Source organism: Hippocampus guttulatus, chromosome 4 (genome assembly GCF_054856545.1).
Source record: "Hippocampus guttulatus isolate MCC_2025c chromosome 4, RoL_Hgut_1.0, whole genome shotgun sequence".
Taxonomy (NCBI): domain Eukaryota; kingdom Metazoa; phylum Chordata; class Actinopteri; order Syngnathiformes; family Syngnathidae; genus Hippocampus; species Hippocampus guttulatus.
In genome coordinates, this window is record NC_141264.1 from 13,310,662 (window position 1) to 13,328,548 (window position 17,887).

Sequence of the window (17,887 nt, forward strand, 5' to 3'; positions counted from 1 at the left end):
GGGTCGCGTCCAAATGACACAAAGCCTTGTTGTTTGTCAGTGGTTTAGGGTTGCCTTTGTGGAATTCCTGCAATCTTTAACTGGCAGCGCAACAAGGAATGTCGCTGCCTCTTTGGAAACTGAAATACATTATTTGCCGAGGCAGCCACTTGTGGAACTGTGTAAACTGAAAGTGCGTCACAAAGGAGGACAACAAGTTCTCTGCATTAGCCGCATCGACATCATCCAAATAGTCTTCGAGTGGTCATTCTGTCACGCAAAACCATCCGGGGTGTATCACTTTCTCTAAATCGACAGTTCCCTCCAAATGTTTTGGAAGGCAGGGTCCCTTCCTTTGTTTTTGGATGCACACTCAACACATTGGGGTTTTCAGATCAAAAAAGTTCAGAAGTCCAGCTTTTTTTTCCATGGTCTTTACATCTGGATATGTTAAAAACTCAGGACAGGGCACCTTTTGTTTGAAGCTTCTCACTTTTCAAGAGAGCAAAAGGATTGAAGCAGGCGTTATTAAATAAACTTAAAGTGAATAACGTAAAATTTTTGGTGTCGGAACCCTTACCTGCAAGAACCGCATCAAGCCTGCGAACCATTGAATTCACCAGACTGTTGCATTCTTCATTTGAAATGCTTTGCCAGGGCTTCCAGCCAGATTCATTTTTTGATCTGAAACCCAATTGTCTTCTGTACACAACAAAAACAACCAGGTAGTTCCAGTACTCTTTTAGGGGAATGTATACATTTAATTTTTATCGGACCCAAACGTAACTCAAACATATACAGTACCGCCACTGAGGTAACATTGGAACTCTACTGCCAGTGTTATAAATATCATGTTGAATTTCTTCAGTTTCAAGTGGAAAAAAGAAGAGAGGCGGGGTACAGGGGTAATTACAGGTCTGCTTCTCTCAACTGTCCTAACAATCAATCAGTATACTGAACATTGATAACAAATCTTCGAGCAAATGTTTCCAAAGTATTGTCAAACATGGAAACTTGAAGACATCACAACAGTTTTTACAAAATCTTTTTTATTATCATTTCAGGAATACAGTTGAATGCTGTGCACAGCACATACGTACAAAAATAAAAGGAAACCCATTTGTAATATAGTCTTTTTTTTTTTAACGTACTCGCCATCGTATTTTTTTCTCAGAAACAAATGATTGAAGAAGTCTGTTGTTTCAAACTAATTTACAATCATTTCAATAATCAGAACTAAGGCAGAAGGTGAGGTATATGTTCCAAAAGAGGAGGGGGACTCAAGAGGAAGCACTCTCCCCTCAGTGCAGGAATAGGAAACTGAGAGGAAAACAGAAAGGCTGCAGGCACACAGCGACACACACACACACACACACACACACACACACACACACACACACACACACACACACACTGAGCACAGATCCACTCGCTTGAGATTCCTGTAAGCCAACATAGATCTTTAAAAGCAGCTGATGGTCAGCAAAACCAACAAGGGACCATTCCAAATTCCTTGTGCATAATAGGGCATTAAAGAAGTGGGAGTTGATTGACAGGGGATCTTTTTTTTTCCTCACCATATCAATACTTCTCTCAGTGACATCAAAACTAAACCGGAAGTCTGCCTCAAAACAACATCATGCAACAGACTTTCTTGTCCTTTGAAGACACCCAACAAAGTTGCATTCGACACAACATCGCTGCGAATAATAAAATATTCTCTTGTATTGCCAGTCCAACCACCTCGCGTTGTTTTAAGAGTGTCCTGTGCAACACCCAACAAGAGACCGGGGATGGCAAAACAAAGCCAAAAGCAATTCACAAGCAAGTGCTTTGAAATGTGTAAATCTGACTTCTTTGCCAGGGACTCATCCCCTTTTGATAAAATTGCACCGCATATAATAATTTATCCTCATTTTAGTAGTTTTGCCAAAAATGTTACAATCATGCAATCATTCCAGCAAAAAAAAAAAAAAAAAACGAAGCTACAGCTGATTATTTTCTGATCCTCCATCATGTGTTAAAATTAACAAAACAATTATAATGGTGATTGAACCAAAAGATAGCTTTATCAGCAGTGATAATAGTCACAGTTTAACACCCTCAGCCTCCCTTGTAATCACAGTATTCAACATGTTTAACCAAGCAAGCAACCGTTCTGGAAGCATTTGATTCTTTTTGCTACTTACAGTGCATCCCACTTAACTCTTGTGCGCCCCACCCCCACCGACCCTTTTGGCCTCACGGTGCCCTGTTATTCCTGACTCGAGGTCAACTGATGTGGCCTCTGGTGTCATTTTGGCAAAAAAAACACAAATCGTGTATGCGCTGGCATGGCCGCACTCGCCATCCAGGTGCCACACGTCTCACTTACCAAACATGAGCAGAAAGCTTGTCTTCCCACCCCCACCCCCCTCTCCCGATGCACTGCCCACAGCAGGTTACAGTTAAGAGTGAATGAGGTAAACGGTGACAACATTTTCTTCAAACAAATCATACTCCACCAAGCTGGACGGAGTGGTACTTTGCTACGTGCAGAAATGTGCAAAACAACATTTCAAATTGAGTAGTACAGTAGAACCTCTCAAGTTTTACACAATGCTGGTCAAGCTCCAGTTTTGTCTGATTAAAAAAAAAATCAAATAAAAAGACATACTTTAATTAACTGTACAGACAATATTTGAACATTCTAAACTGTCATACGAGTGTAAAAATAAATTTACCAGTCAGTAAATTTGTACAAGATGCATGAAATGACTGACCACGATCTGATTTGCATATCGTTCTATTTCAAGAATGACTTCATTTCCTCATGTCGTGACAACAGGGCTGTTTTCGAGATCACTCCCTGTCCACTCATGTGCTTGTCTATTGACTAGTTTGTTGCTTATACACACACACATATATATATATATATATATATATATATATATATATATACACTGTATATTGGATTGGATAAAACTTTGTCAAATGTACTGTATGTGTAACATGTAACATCCAGCACAGATGAAATTACTTCCCTCTCAACATAAAACAAGAAGAGCCGCTGCGGGTGTCTGCGCCGCTATCAAAGGAAAAGTTGTACATATATATATATATATATATATGTCAATACATATATATACAAATATACTGTATATTATATATAAATTATTATTTTATTATTTTATTTTAATAATAATAATTTTTTATTTGTTTGCGGCCACTCGCAGAGAGAGAGAGAGAGAAAGAATACTGCATTGAGGGGGGAGGGAATCGGGAATCGGTGAGTATCCAGGATCAACTGTATATAAAATCCCCCTGAAATGATGTGATGAGTGAATGAACCAAAGATAGTCCAGATGTTTGCTTCCCCTACTTCCAAGGGGAATAGGCATCATTAAGTAGATATTAATAGGGAGGCCTCTGATAGTCATGTTAGAAAATAATTTAAAGATGTCAAATGAAAAGAAAATGAGTACCATGTAGAAAATGCAGAGGAATGACAAAAAAAAGGAGGCAAACTCCAAAGAGGAAGACAGGATGGATCTAATCTAAACATATGTGCATCTTTGCAAGACAATGTGGAGTGAGCACAGAATCGACAAAAACAAAATTGACAGAAAGAAAATCCCTGCCCCCCCCCCCAAAAAAAGGCAAGGTCATCATTCATCCCGCACTGGGAACTTGTTTTATTATTAAGACTCCAAACTTTGATTCATCTTAACACCAGTAATCGGACTGAATTTGATCGTTTCCTCTCCCTTTCGATCAAAGTCGGTCGGCATAGGCTCAACCATCTGATGTCGCTAAAAGTGATCCTGACTGATGATCTTGTGGCGTGTTAATCGCGATTAATCTGATAGCATTTCATTTTGCTTTAAAGTGCATTTCGAAACAATTGTCCCCCAGACTACTGTTTGCAAACCAATTATTGTGTTTATTTGATCATGTTTCGCGATAAAAAAAAAAACAAGAGCTATGCAGTATTGCACGAGGGGGAGGAGATGATGTACTCACCAACGTTTTTGAAATAGATTCGGTCATTGTTTTCCAAAGTAAAAGAAGATTCTTGCAAAAGGCTGTTAACATGCTACTCTAAATGCTGCTGTTAGCAACAGACTTTGGAACTCAGAGGAAATCAGTCTAGGCATTCACGCTGAGCGTGAACGGCATTGCGCATGAACAGACTTACTGAGACTTTTAACCAAGGTGTCGATTTGAGGAGGGGCTTTAATTTGTTCACGTGGCACTGATTAATTGAGAAACAGTGTCACTTCTAGCGGAGGCAACTATTTGTGGAAGTGTAGCATTATTAACCCTTTCAGGGACAGCGGTTACAACAGTGGACAGCTTCTCATGTTATCAGGTTACAGGGTGCATGAAAGGGTTCACTTTTTTTTTTGTTTTTTTTGCCATATCCCAGGAGAACCCAAGAACCCTTTTCATCTTTGGAAAATGATGAATTGTCCATTAAATGACTGCTATATGTTCACTGAACACCAAAATGTGTTTTTTTCAAATATTCAATGCCTGAATCCTAATTTAGGATAAGGGCCAAATTTGACCCTTTGGGATTTAAGGGTAGCATTTGAATAGCAGAATTTATAGGGGCCAAATTTGACTCAGTGGGTTCTCCAGGGATATTGTATTGAGGAGCATTCCCTGCCTCTTTTGTGGCAATTGGAATCCATGTCTCAAAAAGCCAAAGAAAAATATTTGTGACGTTTGAGCTCCCCCCCCCCCCCACCCCACTTCCCAGAATCGCTCGACTGAGCAACTTTAGTACTTCAGAGGTTCCACTGTACCCAAAAACTAAACACTGATTGCAGCGCGTTTCAGCGGGGCCGAAAACGGTGTCGATGAGTCATGACATCCTCATCTCAATCCGCATGAGAAAACACGAGAGGCTCGCTTGTCATGCTGCTCAAAGAACAAGGTCGCCACAAGAAAACAACGAAACGTCAGTAACCCGAGAACGAGACGTCAGCACCGAAAGCCTCAGTACACAAGTGGCTGGGATGGATGGGGGGGGCCCGCAGTGTTCGTCCGCATCACTCGCATCGTTCAATCAACAACGGCGACCACTCGCAGGGACCCTTAAAAGTCCAACTTGGAGCATCGCTGCCGTCGTGGCCTTCGCCCCCTCCCCGACCCATCGCCAAATTACAGTATCTCAAAGGGCTGCATTCAAGGAAAAGTATGCTACATACTCAGTGACCAATTTGCATAAATACATTTCATCAATAATAAAGACAAATGTCATACTAGATGGGAGAGACTGGGGTACCTGAAGTGTCGAATCCTGATGTCCATCAGAGCGGACTCTCATTGACAGTGAACTGACTAATCAACAGTAGCATCCACGCTATTTCCTGCATAAAGGCCAAACCAAAAGGGAAGCCTCCGTCACTCTTTTGTCTAAATGCCAGACGGCGCACTCTCAACCTAAGTGAGAAAAATGAGGTTTCCTTCATACTTGGATGACAATGGCATGTCCACAAAGACTTTTGATCACCAAATTGCGGGATTGTCAAAACTCCCTCCGGGGCCCGATTTCTTTCTTTCAAATGTTTCGAAAAGGCTCTGCAATCACAATTCACTTAATTTAGCTCATTCCCGGAGGGAACATCGTGTGGCCTTCCTGGAATGGGGCTCAAGACCAACGCTGGCGTCTGACTTGCGGAGTGATGGCTTGTCTGTCATTCCTATTTCTGACTTAAGCACTGGCGATACTTGCATGCAAGGGGGGGGGGGGGGGCAGAATAGGAATTCAAGGCACCGCTACCTCATGACAAAACAAGAACAACCACCGCCATATTTGCAAGTGCTTGAGCTGCCCTGTCAGAGACGATATCCAACAAACGGAGATGGTGCACAACAAAAACATGTTCACTTACATTTTTTTTTCCTCAGTATAAGTTCCATGCATGTATATTTTTCAGAGTTTTTGGTGCTTTGAGGTAATACATTGATCATCTCCAAAAAGAAGGGGGCACCCACTCCACTGACTCCAGCAAGCACCCATACAGTAGAATGAAGAGACCAATGAAGCCTCCTCCCCCCCACCCAACACAAATTGGTTTGAAATCCAACAAAGCAGCAAAGAAAGGCATTTCATCATTTCTAATACAAAGTAAGCTACCCAAATATACATATAAAGTCTGAATAAATACTATTGGATATTCTCTCTATGACAGACCGTGGTGGGTTTTTTATGGATGTACAGAATGGATCGGGTATTGAAGTTACCTGGGAAAGAATCCACATGTGCAAATAAGTGTGTTATTGCCAGTCTTTGCTCGGGGGAGGTCATATTCGGGGTAGGAAGTGCGTCACAGTCATGGCAGTGGTGGCCTTGTTGCCCCTCTTGACGCGGCCGTGCTTGCTGAGCGCCACGAAGGAGCCTCTGTACGCCAGCGACTCGTAGGCGTTGTAGTTGTTGGGGAGCATCCTCTCTCGGAACTTGCACTCGTCATGGAAGACTGTCTGGAGAGGACACAGGTGGCAAAGTCATTTTCACAAGCTCCCTTCTGGTCTCATTCCTACATTTGCAAAAACTCCAAATTCCCTGGCATGGTGAATTTGGGGTTTTCGTCAGCTGTCAATCAAAATGAGAGTAAATCCATCATGACATCTTTACTCTGTGTAAGGTGAAGCTGCATTATGAATGAGTTTCACTTTTGGAAGTTTTGAAACAAATACACGATCCAGAGGGGGCTCGGCTTCCATGGTGAAATAGATCTGGGACCGCACTCGTCATCTGTCCCAATTGAAATGAATGAAAACACTGTTCATCCTTTCCTGCCCGCCACTCAAAAACAAACAAAAAAATGCTTTAACTTCAGTTTCGAAAAGAAAAAAAGGCACTCTACAGTATTGTAAATAAAAGGGTTTTTTTCGTACTTTTCTGTGATTCAGTGGGCCTCCTTCTAGTATGTGGGCTTTGGCCACCAGGTGGTCGTCGATTACACACATGGAGCTAAGGCACTAAAATTTTATGCTGTTGGATAAAAAGGAATGCTGCAACTATGTTACGGTAATGTTAGCCATTGTTTTGCCACTGTACTCTGATCGAGATTCCTCTGTATATGTCCAGTCGTGATAAACAAGTCATCCAGAAATTTGATCCACACATCAAACGGCATTCTGGCCAAAGCATCGGGGGAAGAGTTATTGATTTGATGAACCATTGTTTTGCCAGTATTTAGTGTGTTAGGATGACGCAAATTCGATACGATGAGCAAGAACCTGTTACATCTTGGTGCAAGTTGAGATAGAAGCAAATCATTTCAAATTTTCCATGTTTGCACTGGAATTGTTTCATCACACTCCTCCGCGTAATCATACTGTCCTCAACCCTCCTCCATAAACCAGGAAGTAGCCTGCAAAGTAAACGAACATGCAGACAAACACACACACACACAATATATATATATATATATATATATATATATATAATTTTAAAAAATCCTCGTCTCACCCCTCGGGTGGTGTCCGTCCCTCATTCAGCTCGGGTCCTCTACAAGAGGCCAGGAAGCTTGAGGGTTCTGCGCAGTATCCTTGCTGTTCCCAGCACTGCACATTTCTGGACTGAGATGTCCGATGTTGTTCCCGGGATCTGTTGCAACCACTCATCTAGTTTGGGGGTCACTGCCCGAGTGCTCCGACCACCACAGGCACGACTGTCACCTTTACCTTCCAGGCTCTCTCCAGCTCCTCTCTGAGCCCTTGGTATTTCTCGAGTTTCTCATGTTCCTTCTTTCTGATGTTTCCATCACTTGGGACCGCGACATCCACTACATTATTCCTCTGCCCTTTATCTATGATCACGATATCTGGTTGGTTCGCCACTACCATCTTGTCAGTCTGGATCTGGAAGTCCCACAGGATCTTCACTCTGTCATTCTCCACCACCTTCGGAGGTGTTTCCCATTTTGACCTTGGGGTCCACACTCCAAGGTCTATTTCCAGTCCATACTCCGCACAGATGTTTCGGTAGACTATGCCAGCCACCTGGTTATGGCGTTCCATGTAGGCTTTCCCTGCCAGCATCTTACACCCTGCAGTTATGTGTTGGATTGTCTCAGGTGCCTCTTTGCACAACCTACACCTTGGGTCTTGTCTGGTGTGGTATATCTGGGCCTCAATGGCTCTGGTGCTCAGGGCCTGCTCCTGAGCAGCCAGGATGAGTGCCTCTGTGCTATCCTTCAGGCCAGCACTCTCTAGCCACTGATAGGACTTCTTGAGATCAGCCACTTCAGTTATGGTCCGGTGGTACTTCCCGTGTAGGGGCTTGTCCTCCCATGATGGTCCCTCTTCCAGCGCCTCATCCTCTGTTCCCCATTGTCTGAGACATTCTCTGAGTACGTCATCCGTTGGAGCCTTCTCCTTGATGTATTCATGGAGCTTGGATGTTTCATCCTGGACAGTGGCTCTCACACTCACTAGTCCCCGGCCTCCTTCCTTTCGGCTTGCGTACAGTCTCAGGGTGCTGGATTTGGGATGGAACCCTCCATGCATGGTTAGGAGTCTTAACGTCCATGGTCTGAATCTCTTCCTTTGGCGACCTTATTATTCCTGCAGGGTATCTGATCACTGGCAGGGCATAGCTGTTTATTGCCCGGGTCTTATTCTTGCCATTGAGCTGGCTTCTTAGGACTTGCCTCACTCGCTGGAGGTATTTGGCCGTAGCCGCTTTCCTTGTTGCCAGTTCGAGGTTGCCATTGGCTTGTGGTATACCGAGGTACTTGTAGCTGTCCTCAATGTCTGCTATTGTTCTTTCAGTGCGGACTACCTTTCCTCTCTTAGTCACCATCCGACTACATTTCTCAAGCCCGAATGACATCCCGATGTCGCTGCTGTAGATCCTGGTTGTGTGGATCAGGGAATCTATGTCCCTTTCGCTCTTAGCATACAGCTTTATGTCAACCATGTAGAGGAGGTGACTGATCGTAGCTCCATTTCTGAGCGGTATCCATAGCCTGTCTTGGTGATTACTTGGCTTAGGGGGTTCAGTCCTATGCAGAACAGCAGTGGGGAGAGTGCATCACCTTGGTATATGCCACATTTGATGGACACTTGGGTAAGTGGCTTGCCATTGGCTTCAAGTGTGGTTTTCCACATCCTCATCGAGTTCGCAACGAAGGCTCTTAGGGTCCTGTTCACCTTATACAACTCCAAGCATTCAGTGATCCATGTATGTGGCATCGAGTCATATGCTTTTTCTTGTAATCAATCCAGGCTGTGCACAGGTTGGTATTTCGGGACCTTCAGTCTTGTGCGACTGTTCTGTCAACCAGGAGCTGATGTTTGGCTCCTCTGGTATCTCTACCAGTGCCCTTCTGTGCTTCGCTCATGTATTGATCCATGTGTCCACTTGTCTTAGCCGCAATGATGCCTGACATGAGCTTCCATGTTGTGGAGAGACAGGTTATTGGCCGACAGTTGAATGGGACTGCACCCTTTGAGGGATCCTTCATGATCAGGATCGTTCGCCCTTCCGTTAGCCATCCTGGGTGAGTCCCATCCCTCAGCAGCTGGTTCATTTGTGCTGCTAGGCGCTCATGGAGTGCTGTGAGTTTCTTTAGCCAGTAGGTGTGGACCATGTCCGGGCCTGGTGCTGTCCAGTTCTTCATATCTGAGACTCTTTCCTGTATGTCTGCCACTGTTATGGTAACTGGGTTCTGTTCAGGGAGGTTGCTGTGCTCCTCTCTCAGGGTCACCAGCCATTGTGCACTGCTGTTATGTGCAACCTCCTTCTCCCATATGCCTTTCCAGTACCTTTCAGTTTCCAGTCTTGGTGGGTCAGCTCTGTTGTTAGGACCCTGCCACTGAGCGTACACTTTCGCAGGTTGTGTTGCGCACAGCCTGTTTATTCGTCTGGCCTCATTCTCTTTCGTGTACCGCTTTAGGCGGCTGGACAAGGCTTGGAGCCTTTGTTTGGCAGTTTAGAGTGCTTCAGGTATGGTCATCTGGATGTACCTCTCGGGTGTCGGCCTTTTCATCACACCTCTCTGGGCCTCCGTCAATTGACTCACATCTTTCCGAGCCGCCTTGATCTTAGCCTCCAACCGTCTTTTCCATGGTGGATAACGTATCTCATGGCTTCCATGGTTGCTCTTATAGCCAAGCATCTCTAGGATCACTGATGCTGAAGCGTATATCAGCTCATTGGTTTCCGTGATCGTTACGGTAGGGATCACCCTCAGTGCTGCATTCACACTTTCCAAGAGGCTTTCAGGTGGTACTTCACACAGCCGTTGTAATCGGTTTCTAGGTTGCCCAGCTTTCATTCTCGCCATGATCTTAGCTTTCAGGTCAGTTGCTGCCTCGCTCAGAGTTTCATTCATTGGGGCTGGCCTCCCAATCTCATCTCCATTCATTGGGGCTTGCCTCCCAATCTCTGGTATGACCTCCTCCTCTGATCTGGCAGCCTGGGGCCCTTCACCATGGAACCTGCGTTGTACCTCATCAATCTCAAGTTGTGACAGCAGTTGCCGTTTGTGGATGTTGGAACACTGAGCTACTAGTTGTTTCGTGGTCAACCGAGACTGTGGGTTTCGAAGTAACCATTTAGAACACATTCTCTGCATGTAACCCCTCTGACTAGGGTTGCTTGAGTAGTAGCATTCCAACAGAGCCATGTTATCGCATCTCGCCCATCTCCACTTTGTTCCAGTAGCCCATTTTTCATCAAGGTGCTCTGGTTCCCCAGCACCTGACGCAGACCTTGTTTGGCCGGGCGACGTCTGAGCCGGCATGTCATTCGTTTTATTGTCTCTCATCATTGTATGAGGTAGGCATTAGCGTGAAGGATCTTGCCCAAGGACCCACACTGGATGGTGTTATGTGCTAATTTTTGCCCCAAGCGGGATTTGAACCACCGTCTCCCGTACACCAAACCGATGCCTTACCAACTGAGCTATCCAGCCGCTATATATATATATATATATATATATATATATATATATATATACACACACACACACACACACACACACACACACACACACACACATACACACACACACACGCAGCATTTCAATCTTTTTACGGTTTGGGTCAGAAGGGAATCATCCTTCCAGCCCCAGGAAAAAAAAAAAACGCAGAGTCCCATCCATTTGTCTTTAGACATTGCCCATGAACCAGAAGGCAGACAGCCAACTAAGATGCTCACAAGACATTTGGGCTTGTGTGTGACATCACAATAAAGGCCATTCCTTTACAGTTACTATAAATGTCAGAAGCAACAAACTTTGCAGATAAAAATATCAAAATACATTCATAAACAGTACTTTCCATCGGGTTCAAAACTCAAGTTGATGTCCGAGAGAAGAGGGTGAATAAGTCCAATATATCCATTCATTTTCGAGATTGCTTCTCCTGATCAGATCAACTGGAGCCTCTCCAGGCTGACTTCACACAATGTGCAGAATGCACCCAGGACTGGTCGCCAGTCATAAGCACGGCACATGGTGAGACACACAAACTTTCGCAATCAAAATGACAATTTGTCACAAAGTGGAGAATGAAGCCCCACAGCCTGCAGCGATGCAAGTGAGCCCCAAAACAGTCAGTGACTCCAGTCCAGTGTATGACTTTTTGTACAAATTCCTACTGAAGTGAATGAGAACACACTTCCTGTTTTTGGCATATGGCATATGGGCGCTCTCCAAAATATGAAAAAAAAAGTGATCAAATCTCTCACCAAGGACAGTGGAAGTAAAGAACTATCATTTTCCCAGAGGACGACGATAGCCTGTTATGAAATTCAAAGACAAAAGTGTTGAACTATTGAACAGGTGCTAATATTGTTATATTTATGTTTCATTTGGCTCAACGTCATCATTTCTGTGCCACCTCAACAATTGTAGACATAATATAGGTTCCAGCCCTTGACCACACTCACTGGACTAATTTGAACAACTTTCAACGCAATCCAAAATCCGGTACATTTGAAAGCTTCTAATTAAATCGAACAAAATCCAAGAAGGTTTGCTTTGAGGCGAACAAGAATCTTTCAAGTCCCTCAGTAGTCAACAAAACATCAGCCACCACTATAAAGGAAACATGCGGTGCAAGCTCTGCAGTGCTGACTGGCCAACACGGCGTGTCTATAGCAGGCGAGCCGGCTGCCTCCATGTGGCTAAATTCAATCGCTTATCAGATCACCAGCACAGTGGCAAGCTAACACTTCATCACTCGAGAGGAGATACATTCTGCCTGTCAAGGATGTCAGCCCACAAGCCAAGCGGCCGCCACCAACGGGAACACGTGTCATTGTCATTTCAGCGCCAGTGACATCAAGGTTACTGCTGACATGCACACAAATCTCTCCAACTCAAGTCAAGTACCTTTGAGCATGTCCGAAGCAGATGTTAAAAGAACACAAAACGCATAAGGTTAAGTGTTGGCTATACTGTGGACCCATCACACTGAATGTGTTCAAGAAATACAGCACAATGGGATGATACAGCTCTGGTTGAACGCCTCCAACTTTGGATCGCTCAGAATTCAACCAAAATGCCTTCGTCCATGTCCTCATTATTAACTGAACAGGCAGACTTTTTTTTTTTTTTAATGATTAAAGTTTTTTTTTTAAAGCAATCTATATGCTTCAGTGCTTGTTTTCATCCTCACGTGGCACATTTAGACAAAACATATACCGGTACTCCCACTTCATTCTCACTTATGGACAACTTTGAGTCTTTAATGATCCCAAGTTCCCAACATGCCTTGTTTTATTTTTTATTTTTTGAAATGTGGGAAGAATCCAGAGAAATCCCAGACACGCACAGCAAGAACTCAACACAGGAAGGCCGCAGCTGAATTCAACCCATAAGCCTCAGAACTGTGAGGCAGACGTGAAAACCACACCACCACCACCAGACTGCCCCTCAACCAAAACATTCCAGTAAGAGATGCCTAAATTATTCTGGGCATTTGTTTTGTTTCTTTTCTCTTTTTTTCCTTGCCTTTTGGTGGGAACTCCAAAAAAAGAAACAGCCAAAACAATTGGTATTAAAAGACTGAGAATAGAAAAACTAAATACACTGAAAGAAGGGAAAGACGCACAATGTGACTTCTTATCAAAGCGCAATTCTGCATTGCATTTTCCGATCCCCTCATCCGCGGGCGTGCTGGAGCCTATCCCAGCCGTCTTCAGGCATTAGGCGGGGACACCCTGAACCGGTTGCCAGCCAATCGCAGGGCACACACAGACGAACAACCGTCCGCGCTCACACTCACACCTAGGGACAATTTGGAGTGTTCAATCAGCCTGCCATGCATGTTTTTGAAATGTGGGAGTACCTGGAGAAAACCCACGCAGGCCCGGGTGGAACATGCAAACTCCACACAGGGAAGCCGGAGCTGGAATTGAACACGGTACTTCTGCACTGTGATGTCTAAACGCTAACCACTGGACAACCTGGCCACCCAAAGTTCAATTCGATTTTATTGATTTTACATTTTATTAATAATGAGTAAATGTCGGTTTTATTTCTAACTGTGGTCCATTATGTCGGTATTTACATTTTTACTGAACTTTTTTTTAGATTTTTTTTTTGCACAGATTTTGAATCCACCTTTGTTTTCTCTCTCCAGCACACATCAGGTTTTTGTCATAGTAATTACAATAAAAATAGTAATATGTCGTGTAGTAATATATTTAGTCATAAATTAAGGAATTAAATTCCGCAACGGGAGGATTTTTTTTCCCTACGTCACAGCTATAAACTACACCGCATGGTAAAATCCATATTACACAAGCTTTTTTTTTTAGCTCAAACATAAAAACAAAAAATGAAAACAACATCTCAAAAACCTGATCTGCGATAAAAAAGGAAAGACATTTTTGAATCAGCACCAAAAATACATTGACAGACGCATATGCCACTTCTGATGAAAATTCTCAGTTGACCAGTGTTATTTTTTGTTTTCACTCCACAAACGGTGATGTCCAAGAGATACAGCGATAAAGGGGCTATTTCTCTGCTCCGCTGATGCCAAGGATGACTGAGTTGGAATGTTTAAATCGGTCAGTTAGCGACCCAACTCGAGAACTGTGGCTTTAAGCGACTCGCTTATAAAATTGTAATTATAGCTCATAGTGATGCCACAACACCTACAAAATATTGCTTTTAATAGTTTTGTAGGTACTCATCACCTGTCTAGAGAATAAATCCTGACAATCACTTTTGACGGACGTCCTTCCAAACCACAATAACTGAATAAGTCAAAAGTAGAGGCACCCCAGACCGGCACCCCTTTATAGTTTTGTTTGTTATATATATATTTTTTTTTAATTATTTGTTGGGCGGCACGGTATGCATAGTGACGTCTCACAGTTCTGAGCTCTGGGCTTCCTGCAGTCCGCCCGGATGTCCTCCCACGTTTGAAACACATGCATGCATGGTTTATCAAAGACTAAATTTTAATTGAGTGTAATTGGCTGGCGACCAGTCCTGGGTGTACCTCACCTCTGGTCAAAATTCAGCTGGAGTAGCTCCAGCTCATGTGTTAATAAATAGATGAGTTTTTATTGCATTTAGACCGTTATCTTCATGCACATGGTCTGAGCTTGTCACCGAGTTTGTGATTTGGCATTATAAGAATGTTAGGAGACAGATGCAATGCATATATCAGTGTCTTGCATTTGACTTCTTCGTCAGGGGGCCCAATTGACAAGTTCCTGATGTCAACTATTTGGAATGTGTCAATCCTACTGGCTCAAGCACATTAATCGCCAGCACTTATCGAACCATTCACACGTCGTTCCGGTGCAAGTAAAACGGGGGTGCACACCTACCGTCCCATACAACCTCCCACGTCTGTTCATGGCGACATACAAGTCACTCTTGACTCCGTACAGGCTCACCACTCCTCTCTCCACCGTGGAGATCTCAATGAGACCTGAAAGCATAAATAATATCAGGGAGCAGGACGGCTGACCGGAGGGGTTTCAGGGGCGGGGGGGGGGGGGGTCTTTTTCCTTTAACTAGAATTATGTTTAGGATTTCGCATGCATTATGCTCCCTCTCCGCGCTTCTGGGTGTAACCTTGCGGAGTGACGACTCTTTGTTCTGCATCCTTCACATCCGATCGCATTGAATTATTTATTTATTTGTGTTGGAGTGTGTGCGCGCGCGCGCGTGCGTGTCGGGATTGCGCCATTTGCGTGGTCGTGGGCTCCACCGCCACAGGCCCGCCCGAGCTGGCCCACAGCGTAAAAATAAGTTGTGTCTAAAAGCGTCCATACATTCATGTCATGCTCGAGGAGAGGGGGAGGAAGAAGGGAAGAGAAGAAGAGCGGAGAGGAGGGCAAGGGACGGGGGCCCGGGGGTGGGGGGGGGGGGGGTTGTCACTCGGTGCTGTTTGTTTTTTAATAGAATTGTCTTTGCACCCCCCACTGAGATGACGCACGATCATGCAAATGACACGGAAGAACTCACTGTACGGGTTCTCGTGGTGGGCACCGTTGATCGTGCCGTCGCGGAGGATCTGGAGGTGGAAGCCGATGCCCACGTTGCAGTAGAGCCTCCGCACTCTCTTGATGCCCAGCAGGTAGTCACTCTCCCAGTTGAGCTCCGGCTTCTCCCCGGAGATCCCGAGCACGGAGCGAGAGAAGAGCGTCTCCCAGCGCTTCTCCAGCAGCAAGGTGCCATTTGTCCGGCCGCTCGGGAGCGGGTACGCAGACACGATGCCCAGCAGGAGGCTCAGGAGAACCGCCGCGGTCAGCGTCCAGTGCGGCGTGCCGGCCTCGCAGGACATACTGACGAGGAGCCTGTGAGCTCCGGCCATCCGGTTTACCTTCAGACCACGTGGTCCAAATTAATGAGCCTAAAAATACCGCTCTTCTTGTTTTTCTCCCTTCGGCATGCTGGCTGAGGGTTATTTCTGGAGCTGTCCAGGGCATGAAACGCAAGCCCCGGTGCAGAGGAGGAGAGGAGACGCTGGAGGTGATGGTGCTGGTGCTGCTGCTGGTGATTACCATGTTTTGCAGCTCCTACCTCCACCCCTCTCTCTCTCCCCCCCACACGCACGCACTTGCTCTCTCTCCTTGCCCCTCGACCAAAAAGAAGAGTTGCAAGAAATTCACCATGCACTAAAACAGAAACAAACACACAAAACAAAGAAAGGAAGAATTGAGAGCCCACTATCAGGCCAGCCAGGGGCTCCGCATCATCCCAGGATCTGATTCCCAACGTAAGGCTGGAGAGGGCCCTGATGGCAGCAAGAAAGCGCCTTCAATGTTTTGTCATTGCTGGCCCAGTAAGGGGCGTAAGGGGGGTTGAGTGGGCTCACGGCAGCACCCAAATTGGGTCGGTGGTCATATGTCTGTCAGGCCGCTTCCTTATTTAGAAAGAAGGTGTAAAAACAGTCCCACTTGTCACTGGAGAGCAATGACAAGGCTCCTGCGGTGCCACTTCTTCTTCTGCAACCTTCAACAATTTTAGCAAACAAATTTCTGGATGACATCGTCTACCCCAGTGAGTGCCACCCGAGAGATCAAGTGTGTTGTGTGCGATTTTATCAATTCAATGTGACGGTTCAAAAATGATTCACGACAAATCACGTCGAAGTACTGTATGTGGTATCTTTTTCCATTAAAAAGTATCATGTAGTATATTTACTCATAAAAGGTAGTACTACAAATAATGAAGTACTCAGTCAAGTAAAAAAATGTCCCATGTAGTTTTTCACTACGTGCCCCCAACTAGTCTCGACAGAGTATTCTGCTTAATATTGCATTTGTGGAATATGAATTAAACGGTAAAATTCACCCGTTTTATTCCCAAAAGAACACAAAAAATAAAACATCAACAATACAATCGTAACAACTATTCCTATGTAAACCTTGTTGTTTGAAGCAGTAATAGCGGATGTCATTTTATGTTAAACGTTCTGTACAGCTGCACCTGTTGTGAAAGCACCAAGTAAAGAAAGATGTATTGCATTGTATCGATCTATGCCAATGACACACAGTATCAGGACAAGCAGAAGAATTAAATGCTCTTCCACTAGATAGCAACGAACCTTTTGCACACACTGTGTGCCTTGCCATTATTATTGTTATTTCTGTTGTTGTTGTTGTAGCAAAATGGAGGACATGCTTTGGCTCAATAAAAGTTGGGAAACACCGGCCTACACCACCTCAAGTTTCAAGGTTTAAGTCCACCATTTCGGTAAAAACACTAAATGCCGCCACCCGTTTGTTCACTGCAACATTAATCCTAAAGTCACACATTATGATCTCAGCATGTTTCCCATGGTACATATGTAAGAGCCGCGCGAAGCAAAGCGGAGGCCTGACATGGAATGGCACACATATTCCGCATGCCATTCCGGGTGACACGAAAGCCTATCGTCTTTTCCATGTAACAGATAATGTCAGCAGCTGCATGGCCATGTGTCAGTGGGGCCACAGCGGTGGGCTGCGCAACACAGTCAGTTCTCGGAATCTCCAAGGGATGGCACCATTACCAAGACAGTATTCACAAGAGCTTCGGGGTAAAGCAATTTGGAGGGAACACCAGGATGTGCAATCAGTAACTTGTAATAGGGACAAATGTTCGAAAAACAATCAGTTGCAGTGATTTCACGGTATCCGAGAAGACATCCTTTGGGGGAAGAGTTCATTTTAAACCGACTCGCTCTCTTTAAAACGACTGAATTAATCAAGGGGCCACTCAAAAAAGTGCGCGGATAAAATGCCCATCCCCACTATGGAGATTGCCGAGAATGTTTCGGGTCTTCTTACACTTGACATGACAGTTGAGAATGTTTGAAACATTTCCTGGAAATGTGTTGAACCTCAATGGGTGTATAACACACTTTTGTCCCAAATAAAATGGTCACATGTGCCACATACAGTATATCGTCACATTTTAGTTCTTGATAAGAAAAAAGAGACAACTTGTCA

The 17,887-nt window shown here is 44.6% G+C and overlaps 1 protein-coding gene across 1 annotated transcript; it reads right to left on the bottom strand.

The window, feature by feature from the left end:
• Window positions 1–4,724: 4,724 nt before the first annotated feature.
• Window positions 4,725–15,942, bottom strand: LOC147205996 (fibroblast growth factor 6-like). Its single transcript, XM_086109691.1, has 3 exons — window positions 15,417–15,942; window positions 14,774–14,877; window positions 4,725–6,450 (listed from the first exon to the last, which is right to left on the bottom strand). The coding sequence occupies exons 1-3, from the start codon at window positions 15,763–15,765 to the stop codon at window positions 6,274–6,276; spliced, it is 630 nt and encodes a 209-aa protein (XP_085965817.1). The 5' UTR covers window positions 15,766–15,942; the 3' UTR covers window positions 4,725–6,273.
• Window positions 15,943–17,887: the final 1,945 nt, after the last annotated feature.

Bases quoted from the DNA above. Each gene is read 5' to 3' on its own strand.
- LOC147205996 (XM_086109691.1), bottom strand. From the start codon at position 15,765: ATGGCCGGAGCTCACAGGCTCCTCGTCAGTATGTCCTGCGAGGCCGGC. The intron at 14,878-15,416 runs GTGAGTTCTTCC...TTATGCTTTCAG, and splicing joins CCACCACGAGAACCCGTACA to GTCTCATTGAGATCTCCACG. The intron at 6,451-14,773 runs GTAGGTGTGCAC...TGTCCTCTCCAG, and splicing joins GTGGGAGGTTGTATGGGACG to ACAGTCTTCCATGACGAGTG.